This window comes from Aulonocara stuartgranti (assembly GCF_965226115.1).
Source record: "Aulonocara stuartgranti genome assembly, chromosome: 13".
NCBI classification, from domain to species: domain Eukaryota; kingdom Metazoa; phylum Chordata; class Actinopteri; order Cichliformes; family Cichlidae; genus Aulonocara; species Aulonocara stuartgranti.
In genome coordinates this window covers 22,079,387-22,093,800 of record NC_138949.1, presented here as the reverse complement: position 1 = coordinate 22,093,800, position 14,414 = coordinate 22,079,387, and the positions used below count along the sequence as shown (strand labels likewise).

General features: G+C 42.8%; 1 protein-coding gene across 4 annotated transcripts in view; it reads right to left on the bottom strand.

Moving 5' to 3' along the window:
* Positions 1–14,414, bottom strand: part of ctbp2a (C-terminal binding protein 2a) — an 86,981-nt gene that overhangs the window by 4,877 nt on the left and 67,690 nt on the right. For 2 of the 4 annotated variants that reach the window (XM_082557349.1, XM_082557347.1), the window contains 7 exons: positions 11,980–12,134; positions 7,502–7,646; positions 6,639–6,845; positions 5,265–5,479; positions 2,873–3,003; positions 2,638–2,765; positions 2,421–2,544 (listed from right to left, as the gene is read on the bottom strand). In XM_082557349.1, the coding sequence (XP_082413475.1) occupies positions 2,421–2,544; positions 2,638–2,765; positions 2,873–3,003; positions 5,265–5,479; positions 6,639–6,845; positions 7,502–7,646; positions 11,980–12,134 (1,105 nt within the window). Of the gene's footprint in view, positions 1–2,082; positions 2,161–2,420; positions 2,545–2,637; positions 2,769–2,872; positions 3,004–5,264; positions 5,480–6,638; positions 6,846–7,501; positions 7,647–11,979; positions 12,135–14,414 lie in introns of all 4 variants that reach the window. The other 2 variants (XM_082557348.1, XM_082557346.1) reach the window with 2 other exon arrangements.

The following is a 14,414-nucleotide window of genomic DNA, read 5'->3' as shown; positions in this document are numbered from 1 at the left end:
TGGATCAGAACTTATTCAGTTGTGTCACCAGTTTGCTGAGGCCTGGAAGAAGACCCAAATTAGTCAGGATGTTCAGAAAAAGCCCAGGAACCACCAAGGCTGAATCCCACTGGACCCAGAAGACGTTGACCAAGAAAGAAGCTCCTGTGCAAAAAAAAATGGCACCTTCAAGCTCGACTTAAATTTGCCGTTGCCCACACAGGATGCAGAATGGCTCCTTAAGAAACGTTTTATGATCAGACGAGACACAGATTGATCTTATTTGGCCACAGTGACGTGAGGTATCTTTTAAGAAGTGAAGGTGAGGCTTTCAACATCACACTCTGAAGCTGTTTTGCTGCCAGTGGTGCTAGAACATCGAACAAACTGGATAGAATAATGACGGAGGAGGACGACCTCCAGCATTACGCTTCTGGACTGGCCTTCTGAAAACCATGTATACTTTTGTGTGTCTTAGAGAAAATCCAAAATCAATTTAAACTGGAACGTTCTTGTTTTGGCTTTTTTTAAGAGTCATTAAAGATGCACAATGATTCCAACCTGGAAAAATAAATCTTTAAAAGCCCCAAATTACCATGACTTTCATGCTCATGATGAGTGCATGTACACTTCTGACCACAACTCTAAATGATAATGTCAGGGGATCTTATCTGAACTAAAAGGGTCATTCGCCCAAACTACAAACAAACAAACAAACAAACAAACAAAAACCCCATGACAACAACAAAACAGGAGAGATAGGCTGCGTTCACACTGCAGAGCCTTAGTATTCAATATGGATGTAATCAGATCCAGCTTCTTTAAAAAAAAAAAAAAAAAAAAAGTGGCTAAACCTTGTCGGGAATTGTCCAGAATGCAAAAACAACCATTTTTGAGGTGAGTGTGTGATCCATTCAGTTAAATTAATCGGTTGTGTGTGTGAGATTAAAGATTAAATTAAAGATTAAATTAGTGCTGTCAGCGTTAATCTCGCGAACATGACGTTAACGCCATAAACGCATTAACGTCCGTTAACGAGCTAACCGCGCTAACGCGTTGACGTCATGCAGCCCCACGCACGGGGCGATCTGCGTTAACTCACTAACTGAGAGTTAATCGCGTTAATGCGGTTATGGCGTTAACGTCATTTTAACGAGATTAACACTGACAGCACTAGAATAAATATAAAACAGAATTTAAACGTAGGCATGTAACATAGAACAACAAAACTACTGTAGCAAACAGGAACACTAAATAGCCTCATATCTCATGCCTGAGATAACAGTAACATTTAAATGTGAGTTTCTCTCTGTAGATGGAAATAGATTTCATGTAATTGCCAACTTGACCTCATTCAATCACAGACTTGATGAGAGCAGGCTGACTACCTCTTATGGCAGGTTTTAGTGTTGGCTGTGCTCACCGCGTAGCAAAACACATATGGAAATGGCCCTAAATTAAACTGGAAAATATCTGATTCTGTGTGTTTGGTGCTGTTCTGAAAAAAAAAGAAAGAATTAGATTTGTGTCCACTTTTACCTGCAGTGTGAACCTTTTTTATTTGATCAGATTTTAGGATTTAAGATTTCAGTGAACTGGTTATAGCTCCTCCCAGAAAAAATAAATACAGCAGTTTGGGTGAATTGATCCTTTATTATAGGGCGGGGAAATGTGGGGGGAAAACGCTCACTGCAAACAAAATCACAAATAAATATTATAAATTAAGATTTCTCCGCCAAATCCCTTTCTAGAACTTTTATTCTCCCCCCAACTTCCTGCTTTCAGTCTTCCCTCGTGAACTGTAAGAGTAATGGCGCCTTTTTCTACTCAGTCCACATACATAACTACAGATGTACCACTTCCTTACAAAAAACAAAACAAAACATCAAACATTAGAGTGACCCTGTGTACTGCTTTCCACTACTTCAGGGAGGGGAGGGCGAGCCGGGGGAATCGATGGGATGCTGGGTAGAGTGGGTACAGTTACAGAACAGGGAGGTTAGAGTGAGAGGCAGAAAAAGGCTACAGGTTTCACAGGGGTTTTATTCATGATGTTATTCATTTGCCCTGGCCTGTTGGCCAGCAGTGATGGTATTCATTTACCTGGTTGGGAATTAGGTATATAATTTGTCCTGCATTCCCCCCGTTGCTATGGCCTGTACCATGGTTTGGTTCACTCGGCTGTGTGAGAGAAGCAGTTCAGTCTGGTTTAGACAATATAGAGACTGAGAACTTAACATGGGATTCATTAATTTGGGCCAAGTTCTACGTATAAATACGCCACAAAAACTAGGACCCAGCCTATTATGCAGAATTGTTACAAACACACATATGAATATTTAAGCTACCCCTCCCCCACGTATTAAACCTCACTACTGCAGGCGCTCAAAATGACAGGTGATCTCTGCGTTATGCTGGGCTCACATAAATCCACCTCCTACCTGTAGGCGGCACCATTGATCTCTGGGTGAACTTGAGGCTGCTGCTGCTCCATCATTCCCCAAGGCGCCGTGGTAACAAAGAACTCTTTGTTGACGCAGTTTCGGAGGCTCTCGGGAATACGGCCTGTGTCGGGGCGAGATTGAGCTATGGTGAGCAGAGAAATGAGAAATTTGAGAGCGAGCGTGGGAATGTGTGCCATCTAAGACGTGTCGGTACCGGTTATGGCTCTGCGAATTTCTGTGGCAGCGGCCTCTCTCATCTCCAGCGATGCCTGCTCGCTGTACCAGGCAGTGTGGGGTGTGCAGATCAAGTTGGGGGCGTCTTTTAGCGGACCTTGGGAAAAACTGCTGAGCAGCAAATAAAGACAGAAACGGGGAAGTTAAATACAAGAGGAAGAAAACATTATTTCTATTGAACTGAACTTATAAACAAAGGATGATGCTGAAAGCACCTGAAAGGTTCTGACTCATGGACGTCCAAGGCGGCGCCCCGTATCCTTCCTTCTTTCAGGGCCTGAGCCAAAGCCTTCTCATCCACTAGACCCCCACGTGCACAGTTGACCAAGAAAGCACCTTGACGCATCTACACACAGAGCAGCGCAGCATTCAGTGTTCATCTCTCGATAAAAATGTCTCACTTCAACAAATAACAGCATGCGTGCTTTTGTGATGGCACACACAGAGGGCTGCTGTCACTGGCTCAATGCTGCACGGGAAGCAAAAACAAGGCTTCTGTTAATAATAAAACGGGACACGTAAATGACACCGATGCCTTCAAATTCAATTGCTTTTATGTGATGATTTCAGTTATTAAGGTAAAAAATCTACCTGACTCCTATGTGAAAAAATTATTCCTGCAATCGAGTGTTTGTGATAACTGATATTGAGTCTTTCACGTTGTTGTGGAGGAATTTTGGTGCACTCTTCTTTGCAGGATTGCTTTAATTCAGCCACATTGGAGGATTTTTGAACATCAACAGGCTTTTTAAAGTCATTCCAAAACACCTCAATCACATTTAAGTCTGGACTGTGACCCGGCCACTGCAAAACCAGTCGGAGGTTGACTTCCTGATGTGCTTCACATCACTGAACTTCTGCATAACCCAAGTGTGCATGAGCTGCAGGGCTTAAATTGATAGCTGGATATTCCACTTCAGGATTTTCTGGCAGAGGAAGGAATTCATGGTTCCACCTACTACAGCAAGTCACCCAGGTCCTGAAGCAGCAAATCAGCCCCAGACCATCACACTACCACCACCATGTTTGACTGTTGCTATGATGGTTCTTTTATTGAGTGGGACTCAAACCTTTCAAAAAGGGATCATCAGGATGTTTGTTCGCAAGCATTCTTTTTGGTAAGCAGTGGCTTTCTCCTTGAAGTCTCCCATGGATGTCTTTTTTTTTGCCCAGTCTCTTTCTTATTGTTGAATCATGAACTCTGAGGCACACAATGCCTGCAGTTCTTTAGATGTTGTCCTGGGTTCTCTTCAAAATTATTCTTGCAGTAATTTAGGTAGGTTGACCACGCCTGGGAAGTTTCACCACTCTTCCAAATTTTCTCCATTTGTGGATAATGACTCTCTCTGCGGTTCGCTGGAGTTCTAAAGCCCTAGAAATTGCTTTTTAACCCTTTCCAGACTGCAAGATGTGGGAGCGAATGGTGGTGGAACATGATTCTGAGTTTTTATCTTTAGAGTGTGGCCCGAGTGAGAGTTTCTGCAGAGCATGGTGTGATGTGTGGGGTTTTGGGGGAGGTTTTTTTGTGATTTGTGATTCTTGATTCAGCAGAACTGGCAGGAATCAGATGTGGGTGTGTCTAGTGAAAAGACTGGGGGTTGGGGGTGGAAATCATCACTTAAACACTGCTTTTCTGATTTACTAAGGAGAACTTTGTCTAATATTAAAATCTTTAAATGATCTGAACCATATAAATATGACAAATGTGCAAGTTGGCTGCATTCATGATAATGCTTAAGATCAAACAGCTCAATTTTTGTTTCTGTAAGATAAACACAAGTACTAATATGCGCTTCTGTACGTTTGCAGTACAGGTTAAGTTCTATAGGTGGCAGCAGTGACCAGGAAAAGACTGTAGAGGCGCTTCTTGTATTCTTAGTGCTACAGAGACAAAAACTTGACAAGACATGTGTTATACTGCTAAAAAACAGTTTATTAAATATATAAGAAAGTCAAGTTACTGTGTTCTATTTGGGTCAGAACTATTTAATTTCATTAGCATTTAAAAAATAAAAATATATTTTCTGTCCTATAAATGTACTGTATATGGTTTGTGAAAAACATGCACCAGACCATACTTTGACTGCACATGCTCCTACACCCACATACTCACATATACTCTGGCAGTGTTTGGGAGACACTAGAAAGCTACAAAAGGACAGAAACAACATGGAAGAACAGCCTGATTATGTTAACACCCCCTGCCTACCACTTTACAGATGCAGATGGATCCGCATATTTGATTTGTCACAGATTTTTACGCCCCTTCCTGACACAGAGATTTGTGCCTCCACCACCCACCACTCTAAAGAAAAAAAACTCAGAATCATGTTCCACCACCATCCACTCCCAAATATATAATCAGAATTCAGAGATTGTCCAAACACCTGTGTTTCTTTGCTTGATCCTAGCACTCATTAAAAGCTCGCTTTAACAGCCTGTTATTTTAAGTTGCCAACAAAGGAGCGCTGGCAGTCTAGATAAACCCAAAGCTGGCTGACTCGGCTGCTGGTCTGAAGCTGTCCTACCAGCCTCAAGGAGAAAGCGCTCCTGCCAAGGCGAGACAATCTCCCTTTACCTCATGTCAGAATTTCCCGGTCCCCCCACCTGTTTGATGGTGAAGTCGTTGATGAGGTGGTGGTTGTGTTCGTTCAGGTTGCAGTGCAGGGAGACGCAGTCGCTCTGGTAGAGCAAGTCCTGGAGAGTATAGACTCGCTGCACGCCCAGCGAGCGCTCCAAGCCGTCCTGGAGGTAGGGGTCGTAGAAGATCACGTTGAAGCCAAACGCCTTGGCCCGCATGGCCACTGCCTGGCCTGAACGACCTGAGGCGGCCACGAGAGGAGAAAGAGCATCAACTAACCTTACTTTTAATAGGTGTTAGTGAAATGTGTCGGCAGCTGCTTAATGTATTGATAGGAATTCAGGTCAGACATTTAAATATTATCATTAGCTTCTGCTATACTTTGTGTTCAGTGCCTATTATATAATATCAGACTCTGAAGGTGTCCTGATGGGTCATGCACAGGAGGAAGCAGATCCTTTAATCTGTGTAAGACGCACATTGTGGTGGGATCTGGGCAAGTTGTTCTATAAAATTATGCAGTGAGGAAGGGTGCACCTGCTAAAAGAAGCTAGTGTCCTTGGGGAATACACTAGCTATGAAGAAGTTTGGTACTGTTAGACAAATAGATAGTATGTGTCAAAGAACATCCACACAAATGCTGGAACTCGAGGTTTCCCAGTCGAACACTGCCCGGAGAATCACACTGACGTCTGTTCTCATCTCGGGTTAAGGTTCATCCAACCAGCCCACCTTTCTTAAAGTTTGGGTGCTCATGTGTCTACTGAATTTGCTTTGGGCAGTGGATAGGGGACGACGTTCTCCAGTTATAGAGGGATATGTGTTTTTTTACTTCTCTTTCAGAGCCAACATGAAAGTTTTTCAGCATTTTTGCAGTTGTAACTAAATAATCATTGTTATTTACTTGACCTACAGAGCTTACCAAATGTATTAGACCAAAACTTAATGCAAGAATTGTTCCAAAGTTGCACTAACAGTACTGGTAATTACCAAAAATTATTTTGTAATGAATCTGTGATGAATAATCTATCAGTATGTCCAAGCTCTTTAATTAAAACGATATTTTTAAACCTAAAATATAATTGTCATTGTTATTTGTGAATATTCAATATGTATTTACATAAAAGTAGAAAAGTAGACTCTTTTTTTTAAAATAAGATGCCAAATAACAAATAACAGGTCTAATGTTATGCAGAGAATTGGATTCTGTTTGTTTTGTGGTTAATAAATAACAATATAATTTTAAGTTTTAAACATGTTTTTGACAGATTTCGAAAATATTTGTGGGTTTTTTTGACAGGTGGTCTGTATCATTGGTTTCAATGCTGTGGCTAATCATTCAATATGCACTTTTCAGCTCTGCACGCTTTCTGCAATAAAACCCAAAACAAGCAACTTACCAAATCCGATCAGGCCCAACGTCTCTCCTCGGATCCTGGCTGCTCCTGACGCCACCTCCCGGATCTGCTCCACGCTCTGGACCCGCGTGCCCTCCCGAAGAGCCTGGTACAGCCAGGTGTTTCGCCGGTACAGGTTAAGGATGTGACAAAGCGTCGAGTCTGCTGTTTCTTCTACGGCCGCTGAGGGAATATTACACACTGCAATGCCTGGACAAGGAGAGATAGCAATTTAGTCGACTACTGCTGTAACAATATTGCTTCACAGATTACTGTCACTGCTTTGGAGAGAGAGAGAGATCCATTTGCTAGTATTTTATTTTACGAAATAAATGGCAGGATATTTCTCCGTCTTTATGACTTACTACAGAATAAAATCCCGCTGTGTATAAAACTGAAATATGAATGATAAGAGGATCGTTCTAATTGCTAATTATGCCCACCAAAAGACTGGCAGCGTACTGAAATATAGGAGCGCAAATGACAATAATTAGGATATCACACAAATCCTGTTCTCATACCAAACATATGCCGACGGGGCCAAATGGGAATCACAGGGAGAGTTTGATATCAGTCGGAGCAGCTGCTCTGCATGTGAAATTAGCTCTGTTACATCTACTGTTTACAGTAAACTCCTGTACATATGTGTCGCGTAAACATCGCGAGCAGAGTTTGATTTGGTCCTCCTCCGCGATGCATATTTTCCACTTGATGAATCATCCTTTATGTTTTCTCTTTGTAGTGAATGAGCTAGCCACACGAGCAGATAGGCTCCTTCATTATTCACGCCGCGTGATTACGCTCCGCGCCTGAGCCGCCCTGCTCGCAACGCTCATCTTTCGTGTGCATCTGTCCCTCAGTCTCACCGAGCTCCCCGGCAGCCTTGATGTCGATGTTGTCGTAGCCGCTGCCGATGCGAATGATGATGCGCAGCGCCTTGAACTTCTCCAAGTCCTCTCTGGTCAGGGTGATGGTGTGGTACATCATGGCCCCTACGGCCTCATTCAGCACCTGGGGGACATCAGAGAGGATAAGGCCTCATCATCATCACTGCTTATGTCCACAGCCATTATTAGTTGAACATTTTCATCTGCATTTATATTGCTACCCCAATGTCATTACTGTTCTTAATCATCCTCAACCCGGCACTGATATTCAGATGGCTCTTCTGTAACAGCCAACATGAATATGCGTGCTCTCGCTACCTCCCATCTTCCCAAAGTTTATGTCCGCTATTCTTCATCTAAATGCAAATGGATTGTTTATATGTGCACTAAAATATGAGTGATTGCCTTTGTGTTTACTGTACAATGAGTGCTTGCCAAAGCTGGTTTTTGTCACAACACATCCATTCAAACTGTATGCAAACAAGGTTAGAATGGATGCAGGCAGGACAATAAAGTAGACTGACAGCTGCTGAGAAACCCACAAAGCATAAACAAGTAGATTCTGCAAGCCAAGGGCTGTTAAGTAACCGGTCTGAATTCACATCCTGCTAACTAAATTAACCCTAGCCGAGCCAGAACAGCGCAGCCGTGAATTTCCACAGAGCATTCACAGTGGAGCTATCTGAAGGAAGGGCTGGGTGCTAAACTCAAGGTTAAAGCTCTCCTCGTGCATCGCTCTCATTACTCGAGTAAAGCGGGCCAGCTGGAGAAGGACAAACAGGGATACAAGCTGAGTGTACATGAAGTGGAAACTGTGAGAAAAATTACGTTTTCTTTCTGTGGTATTCATGGCTGTTTAAAAAAGTGCCGCTCTGAGCTGATACATCACGTGCTCCTTCGCATTTAAACACAGCAAAGGATCGTGATTACTGCAATCCATTTCAATTTGTGTGGAGATTAAACTTGAAATATGTTTGCAGTTGTGTTTGAAAGGTGAGAAGAAGAATATTTCTGTTTTCAGTCTTTACACTAAACTAAGCCCAACATATCTCTCCTTTAGCCAAATGAAAGCGTGTGCCACTTACAGTCATGTGAAAAAGAAACGGCACCCTCTTTCTGATACATAAGGTTTTATATATCAGGATGCACTGACAAATCAGCTGGCCCATATCAGGTCTTAAAATTAGGTAAATATGTCACACATTTCAATCAGGTCATTGCAGAATCTTGATTATTTTCTATTTCAGCCATTTCAGGGATTGTTGTCCTGTTGCATGACCCAGTTTTAACACGATGGCCTCACATAATCTAGAATACTTTTGTATAAGGAGGAGTTCATGGTTGACTCAAAGACTGCAAGGTGACCAGGACCCAAATCATCACCCCTCCACCACCATGCTTCACCGTTTGTACGAGTTATTTGTGCTGAAATTCAGTGTTTTGATTTGTTTTCTTTATAATTGGTACTGTGCATTGTAGTCAAACATCTCCACTGTGAACATTGTTCCAGACGTCTTGTGTTTTTTTTAAGATGAACTTTGCAAACCTAAGCCGTGCTCCTTTAGAGACAAGGGACTTTCTCCTGGCAACCCTTCCAAACAAGTTAGTTTCTGTGTAACACATCACGCACTGTTGCTCACACCAGGTTATATTTACCTAATTGCATGACCTACTCAAAACCAGATGACTTTTCATTCCTGTCCTAATCTGTAAAATCTTAGAACAGAGAGAGGGTGTAGTTCCTTTTTCACATGACCATAGCTTCTGAGGTGCCGGTAGGCTTATTGTTGGCTTTAAACCAACAAGCTAAGCTAAGTTAATCACCTGCAGCTGCTTCTAGCTCCAAAAGCCATTTCACTACAACAATGAAGCAAACTTCAATCAGTTATTTGACCACTTTCCTCTGCACTTTAAGCACCTTGTTATGCAATCACAGGCTTGGGGCTTCAGAGGAAAGTTTTGAATTTTGGACTTGGGTTTGTTGAGTTTTTGTGTCGGAAAGGGAAAAAGGATTGCTGATCGGCAGCTAGTGTGAAGATGGAGTTGATGGAGGGATGAATGTAAAGAACAAATCAATTCACTTCAGTTTTACTTATATAGCTCCCAATCACAGCGGCAGTTGCCTCAAGATGCTTTATATTGTATGGTAAAGACCCTACAACAATACAGAGAACAGAGAAAATCTAAGACACATCAAGTCAAGCACGATCAATTTTTTAAATAATACATTTACTGCTCATATATTTTAAGACTATAGCTGAACATCTTTGTTTAATGCCCTACTTTTCCTAACACTTGTCAACCGAAAGCTTAAAAATACTAAATTAACTAACATTTCTCCAACATAAAATCTTTTTCTCAATTATATCTGCAAAAGTGATCACTTTTCAATAGAATATCAGCTGCAGTTACTTTTATAATGACGTCAAAGACACTTTTAAAGCGCACCACTTTGTATCTTCAGAAATCCAAAGGATCTTCTTTGTCCTTTCAAGGACGGCACTGTTCCAGGGAATACGCCAGAAGTACTTTCTAATAAATTCCTTTTAACGCGTGCTCGGCAGAAGTCGAGGTGTTTTTGGCAGGCTTGCAGTTGCACATTGAGAGCTCAAGAGCTACAGTTTAGTACGGAGTCTTTAAGTGGAGCATAACTCAAACACTGCATCTGCTCACTTCCAGGCAGTCACAGAAAGAGACGGCAGCATGCTTGTGTTTGCACCCTAAGAGTTTGTTTATGTGCACGTGTGTGAACACTGCTTCAGCTCTTGTAGTGAGGTTGTCGGAGGGTGTGTGTGTGTTTGTGTGTTTAACCTCTGCTGCGCAGTTACAGTCATGGGACCGTTGCCAGCATCTATACTCCCAGGTGGATCCTCTGTGAGAAATGTATTCATAATGTCTTACTGGACGCTTTTGTGTGTCGTGTGTGTGTCTGTAAGGTGAAAATAAGGTGAAATATCAACCGTTTGGTTTCTTTTTAAGCATAAATGTTTTCAACAAATTCAATCAGACCCATTTTTCATTACACATTTACAACAACTGAAATATGGTAGCATTTTCTCTGAAACTGACATGGCATGAATTGGAAGGCTTCCTTTCCTCTTTGTGAGCGTGAAGACACAAACCCTCCAGCTTGGACTGTAAAATTGCTGCTCGCTGGCTCCAGTGCATAGACAGTAAAATAAGACAAATGTTTCACCCACTCTGGCTGAGAACAATTATACTGCATTTCTATTACCAGCCGCCTCCTCCTCCTCCTCCTCGTCCTTATTTAACAAAGCAGCACTTCAGCACCCAGTGGGATTAGAGTCAGTGATGAAACCATTATAGCTGAACTGGGAGAGTGGAACAAGCCAGTGGGCTGAAATATTATTAAAACATTAGAGAGGAGGAGACGGAGAGGGAGGAAAGAGATGATTCTACTGCACTCGACTGAGAGCAAATATTTCAAGAAAAACATTAAAAGTCCACACTGTGTCAGTATCACAGTCAGTGCTCCTGCAGATACTGCCACTGGGGCTTCTACAAGTGTTACAGCGAGGAGCATCACCTTGCAAGAAAACGTCAATAATTGGTCTGACATAAATCTAATATGTAGTGCATCTTAAAACTGTTAAATGTCAAAATATGGAAATTATGAGGAGGAAGAGTCAAATCTCTAAGTAAAGAAATGGAAAATGTTGGGCTTCTTTATTCAGTTAGAACATAATAATATAAAATACATTATAATATAATAATAATAGACACAATGGCCACTTAGGCCAGTGAGCGTGCCTTGCTAATACTGGATTTGATCCACTTTTGCCCTCAGAACTCCATTAATTCAGAATGGCACAGATTCGACAAGGTGTTGGGAAACCAAAGGTTCATGGCTTGTTTGAGCTCTGGTTATTGTCAAGTTCAAAAGGCCAGTTTGAGATGATTTGAAATTTGTGTAATGGGACTAACATGGCCAGCAACAGCAATACTCAGATACTATTGAGTACTGGTCCCAAAGTGTGCCAACACTATTGCATCCTGAAACACTGATACAAGGGAGGATGGCTCAATGCTTTCATCTTGTTTACAGTAAATTCCTACTATCCAAAAAGAAACTGAGACTCATCAGACCACGTGACATTTTTTCCAATCATCTACTGTCCTATTTTGTCGAGTCCGTGTGAACTACAGCCCCTGTTCCTGTTCTTAGCTTGCAGGAGTGGCACACGGTGTGGTCTTCTGCTGCTGCAGCCCATCTGCTTCGAGGCCATTCTCCTCTAACATCTGGAATCAACAAGACTTCGCCCAAAGAACTGCAGTTCACTGGATAGTTTTCGTATCAGAGCATTTTCTGTTAACCCTAGAGCTCGCCGTGTGGAAAAATCCCAGCGGATAACCAGTTTCTGAAATAGTCAGACTGGCACTAACAACTATGCCCCGTTCAAAGTCAATTAAATCCCCTCTGAAATCTGACGGTGTACCTTTTCATGTATCTCCTGCGTGGACTGAGCGTCACAGAAAGCCACGGTGGCCAGATCTTTGAGGATGGGCATCTCCACAGTGCAGTCGCGCCCATCCAGCAGCGCCACCAGAGGGCGCGGGTGCATAGGCCCGTTCATAATCTGGGGCCGAATACCTGCAGGGAGACAGAGAGGAGAAGGAGTTAATTATTTATGTTTGGCACACACCGTCAAATGAGCGAAGGAAGAAGCAGGAAAACGCAGGGAAATCCATGTCGCAGTGGGAAGTGCTGGACCGGTGTGTGTGTGGGCTGTGATATCAGTGGCACACACACACACACACGTGAGTGAGATCGATACACTTAAACTTGACTTTAAACCACTGTCATCATCTCCCTTACCTGGCAACACTGGTCGATATCACACACTCGCACCCACACACCAGCGATATGACTACCCCCCTGGTCTCTTGCTGTTATCCACACTGTTTCCAGGCAACAGGTCCTTTCACCCTGTGAGGTCATCACCTCCATTATCCTATCACCATACAGAACCCAGCAGGCCTTCACTGTGTGAATATCTGTACCTTCTGGACTCTGACAGCACTCTATCTGCAGTAATTCAATTTAAACTTGATGCTCCTCTCCAGGAGTTTGCAGCTGGTCACTGAGACACTATACAGTGGCCTGTTAGGGTAAAAAAAGTGAGTGTTCTACTTTAAACACTTTCCTGAAAATCAATGCGATGATCTCTTCTTTGGGTGATCATAAAACAGCGCAGCTTCTATTAAGAAAAACAATCTCACAGTGTGGAGCCAAAGTCTGGTTAAAAGAGGGAAAAGGAGGGAAAAGAAAGGAGGAGGGGGGTCCACACACCATCACCACCACCACCACCACTCTCTGGCTCCCTGCTGCCTGTTGTCATGGTGATTAGAGGATTTGGGCAGGATTATGAAATATTTTATTTAGTGGCATCTGCGCTGGTGGTGAGGACGTCCAAGCCTGCTCGCGCTATGTCTGTCTCTCTAACTGCTCCATAGCAAGGACAGTGTTTGTGACCTCCACAACTACACCATGTTAACATATGCACTGCAGGCAGATCAGAAGAGAGTAATGTAAAGCGAAAGAAAAAAAAAGAAAAAAAAAAAAAAGGAAGACGTGCATGCAGCAGTATTTCTGCGCCAGCAGGATTGTTTTTTTGTTTTTTTTTATTCTGGACAGAAGACAGCCTTCTGAAATTGTATTTTCTTTTCTTTTAAGGACCTGGAGATAAATTTTCTCAGTCAGCTCGTTACTATGTTTGACACAAACCCAAACACTTCTGCAAAAGTTTAAATAGCCTTGGCATTTCTGTGCATTTTATTTTTTTTTGGGGGGGGGGGGGGTAACACTTCTTGCACGTGCAAAGAGTTGGGGGAAGCTCTCTATCAATGATATTGCATTTCTCTTGTTTTTTGGAATACATGGCAGCTTGGCAGCATCGCGGCTCTTTGGTTAGCACTCTTGGCTCACAGCAAGAGGGTCCTAGTTTCAAAAGCAGGCAGGGCCCTTTTCTCTGGCAGCTCTGGTTTCTCTTGCAGAAATAAAACCAAACATACTTGTTTATTGCCACCGTTGTCAGGCCAGGCTGCTCTTACAAAAGAGATTTTTAATCTCCAGAATTTCAAGAAAAACCAAGAGTCCAATATTTATCTGTCGAGTTGAGTGTTCCCACTTTCATCTATGACTGGTGACCAGAAGAATAAGGCTGCGGATACAAGGGGCAGCAAATGATCTTCCTCCAGAGGGTGGAGACTGATAAGGAGGAGTAGACCAAGATCCTCACCCAAAGGGAACCAGCTGCAGTGGTTCAGGCATTGGATAGGGCTGCCTACTGAACATCTCCTGGGTGAGGGATTTCAGGCAGTTCCCACTAGAAGAAGACTGTGGAGCAGAAGTAGTACACTTGGTAGACATTATGTCTCTCAGTTGGTTTGAGAAGGCCTCAGCATCTCAAGGGAAGAGCTGGAGGAAGCAGCTGGGTAGAGGGTGGGCTGGCGCTTAGTGTCCTGCCCCCAAGACCCAAGCCCGAATGAGTGGCAGAAAATGGACGGACAGATGGATGGATGGAGCTGTGTGTTTTGGCTGCTGCCATCTTGGATTTTTGAAGGGACAGATCTGAAGCATAAACTGTTTAATCATCTATTTGACTCCAACTGGGAAGATAATTACAAAAAATATTGTGAATAATAAGATGTGAAACCAGAGATTGAGACCATAAACTCACCAGGAAAGTGTTTAATGAGGTGATAAATGAAGTGAACATTAGCATCAGTTGCTTGCAAACTTTTATACACTCATATAAAGTCGCCCCCAGCTGGCCGTTAGACATTTCTACAGCGGCATCACTTTTCAGACCGCATGTTGTCAAGGTATGCAGTGCATATGCACACATGCAACAGGAGGAGTAACTCATGG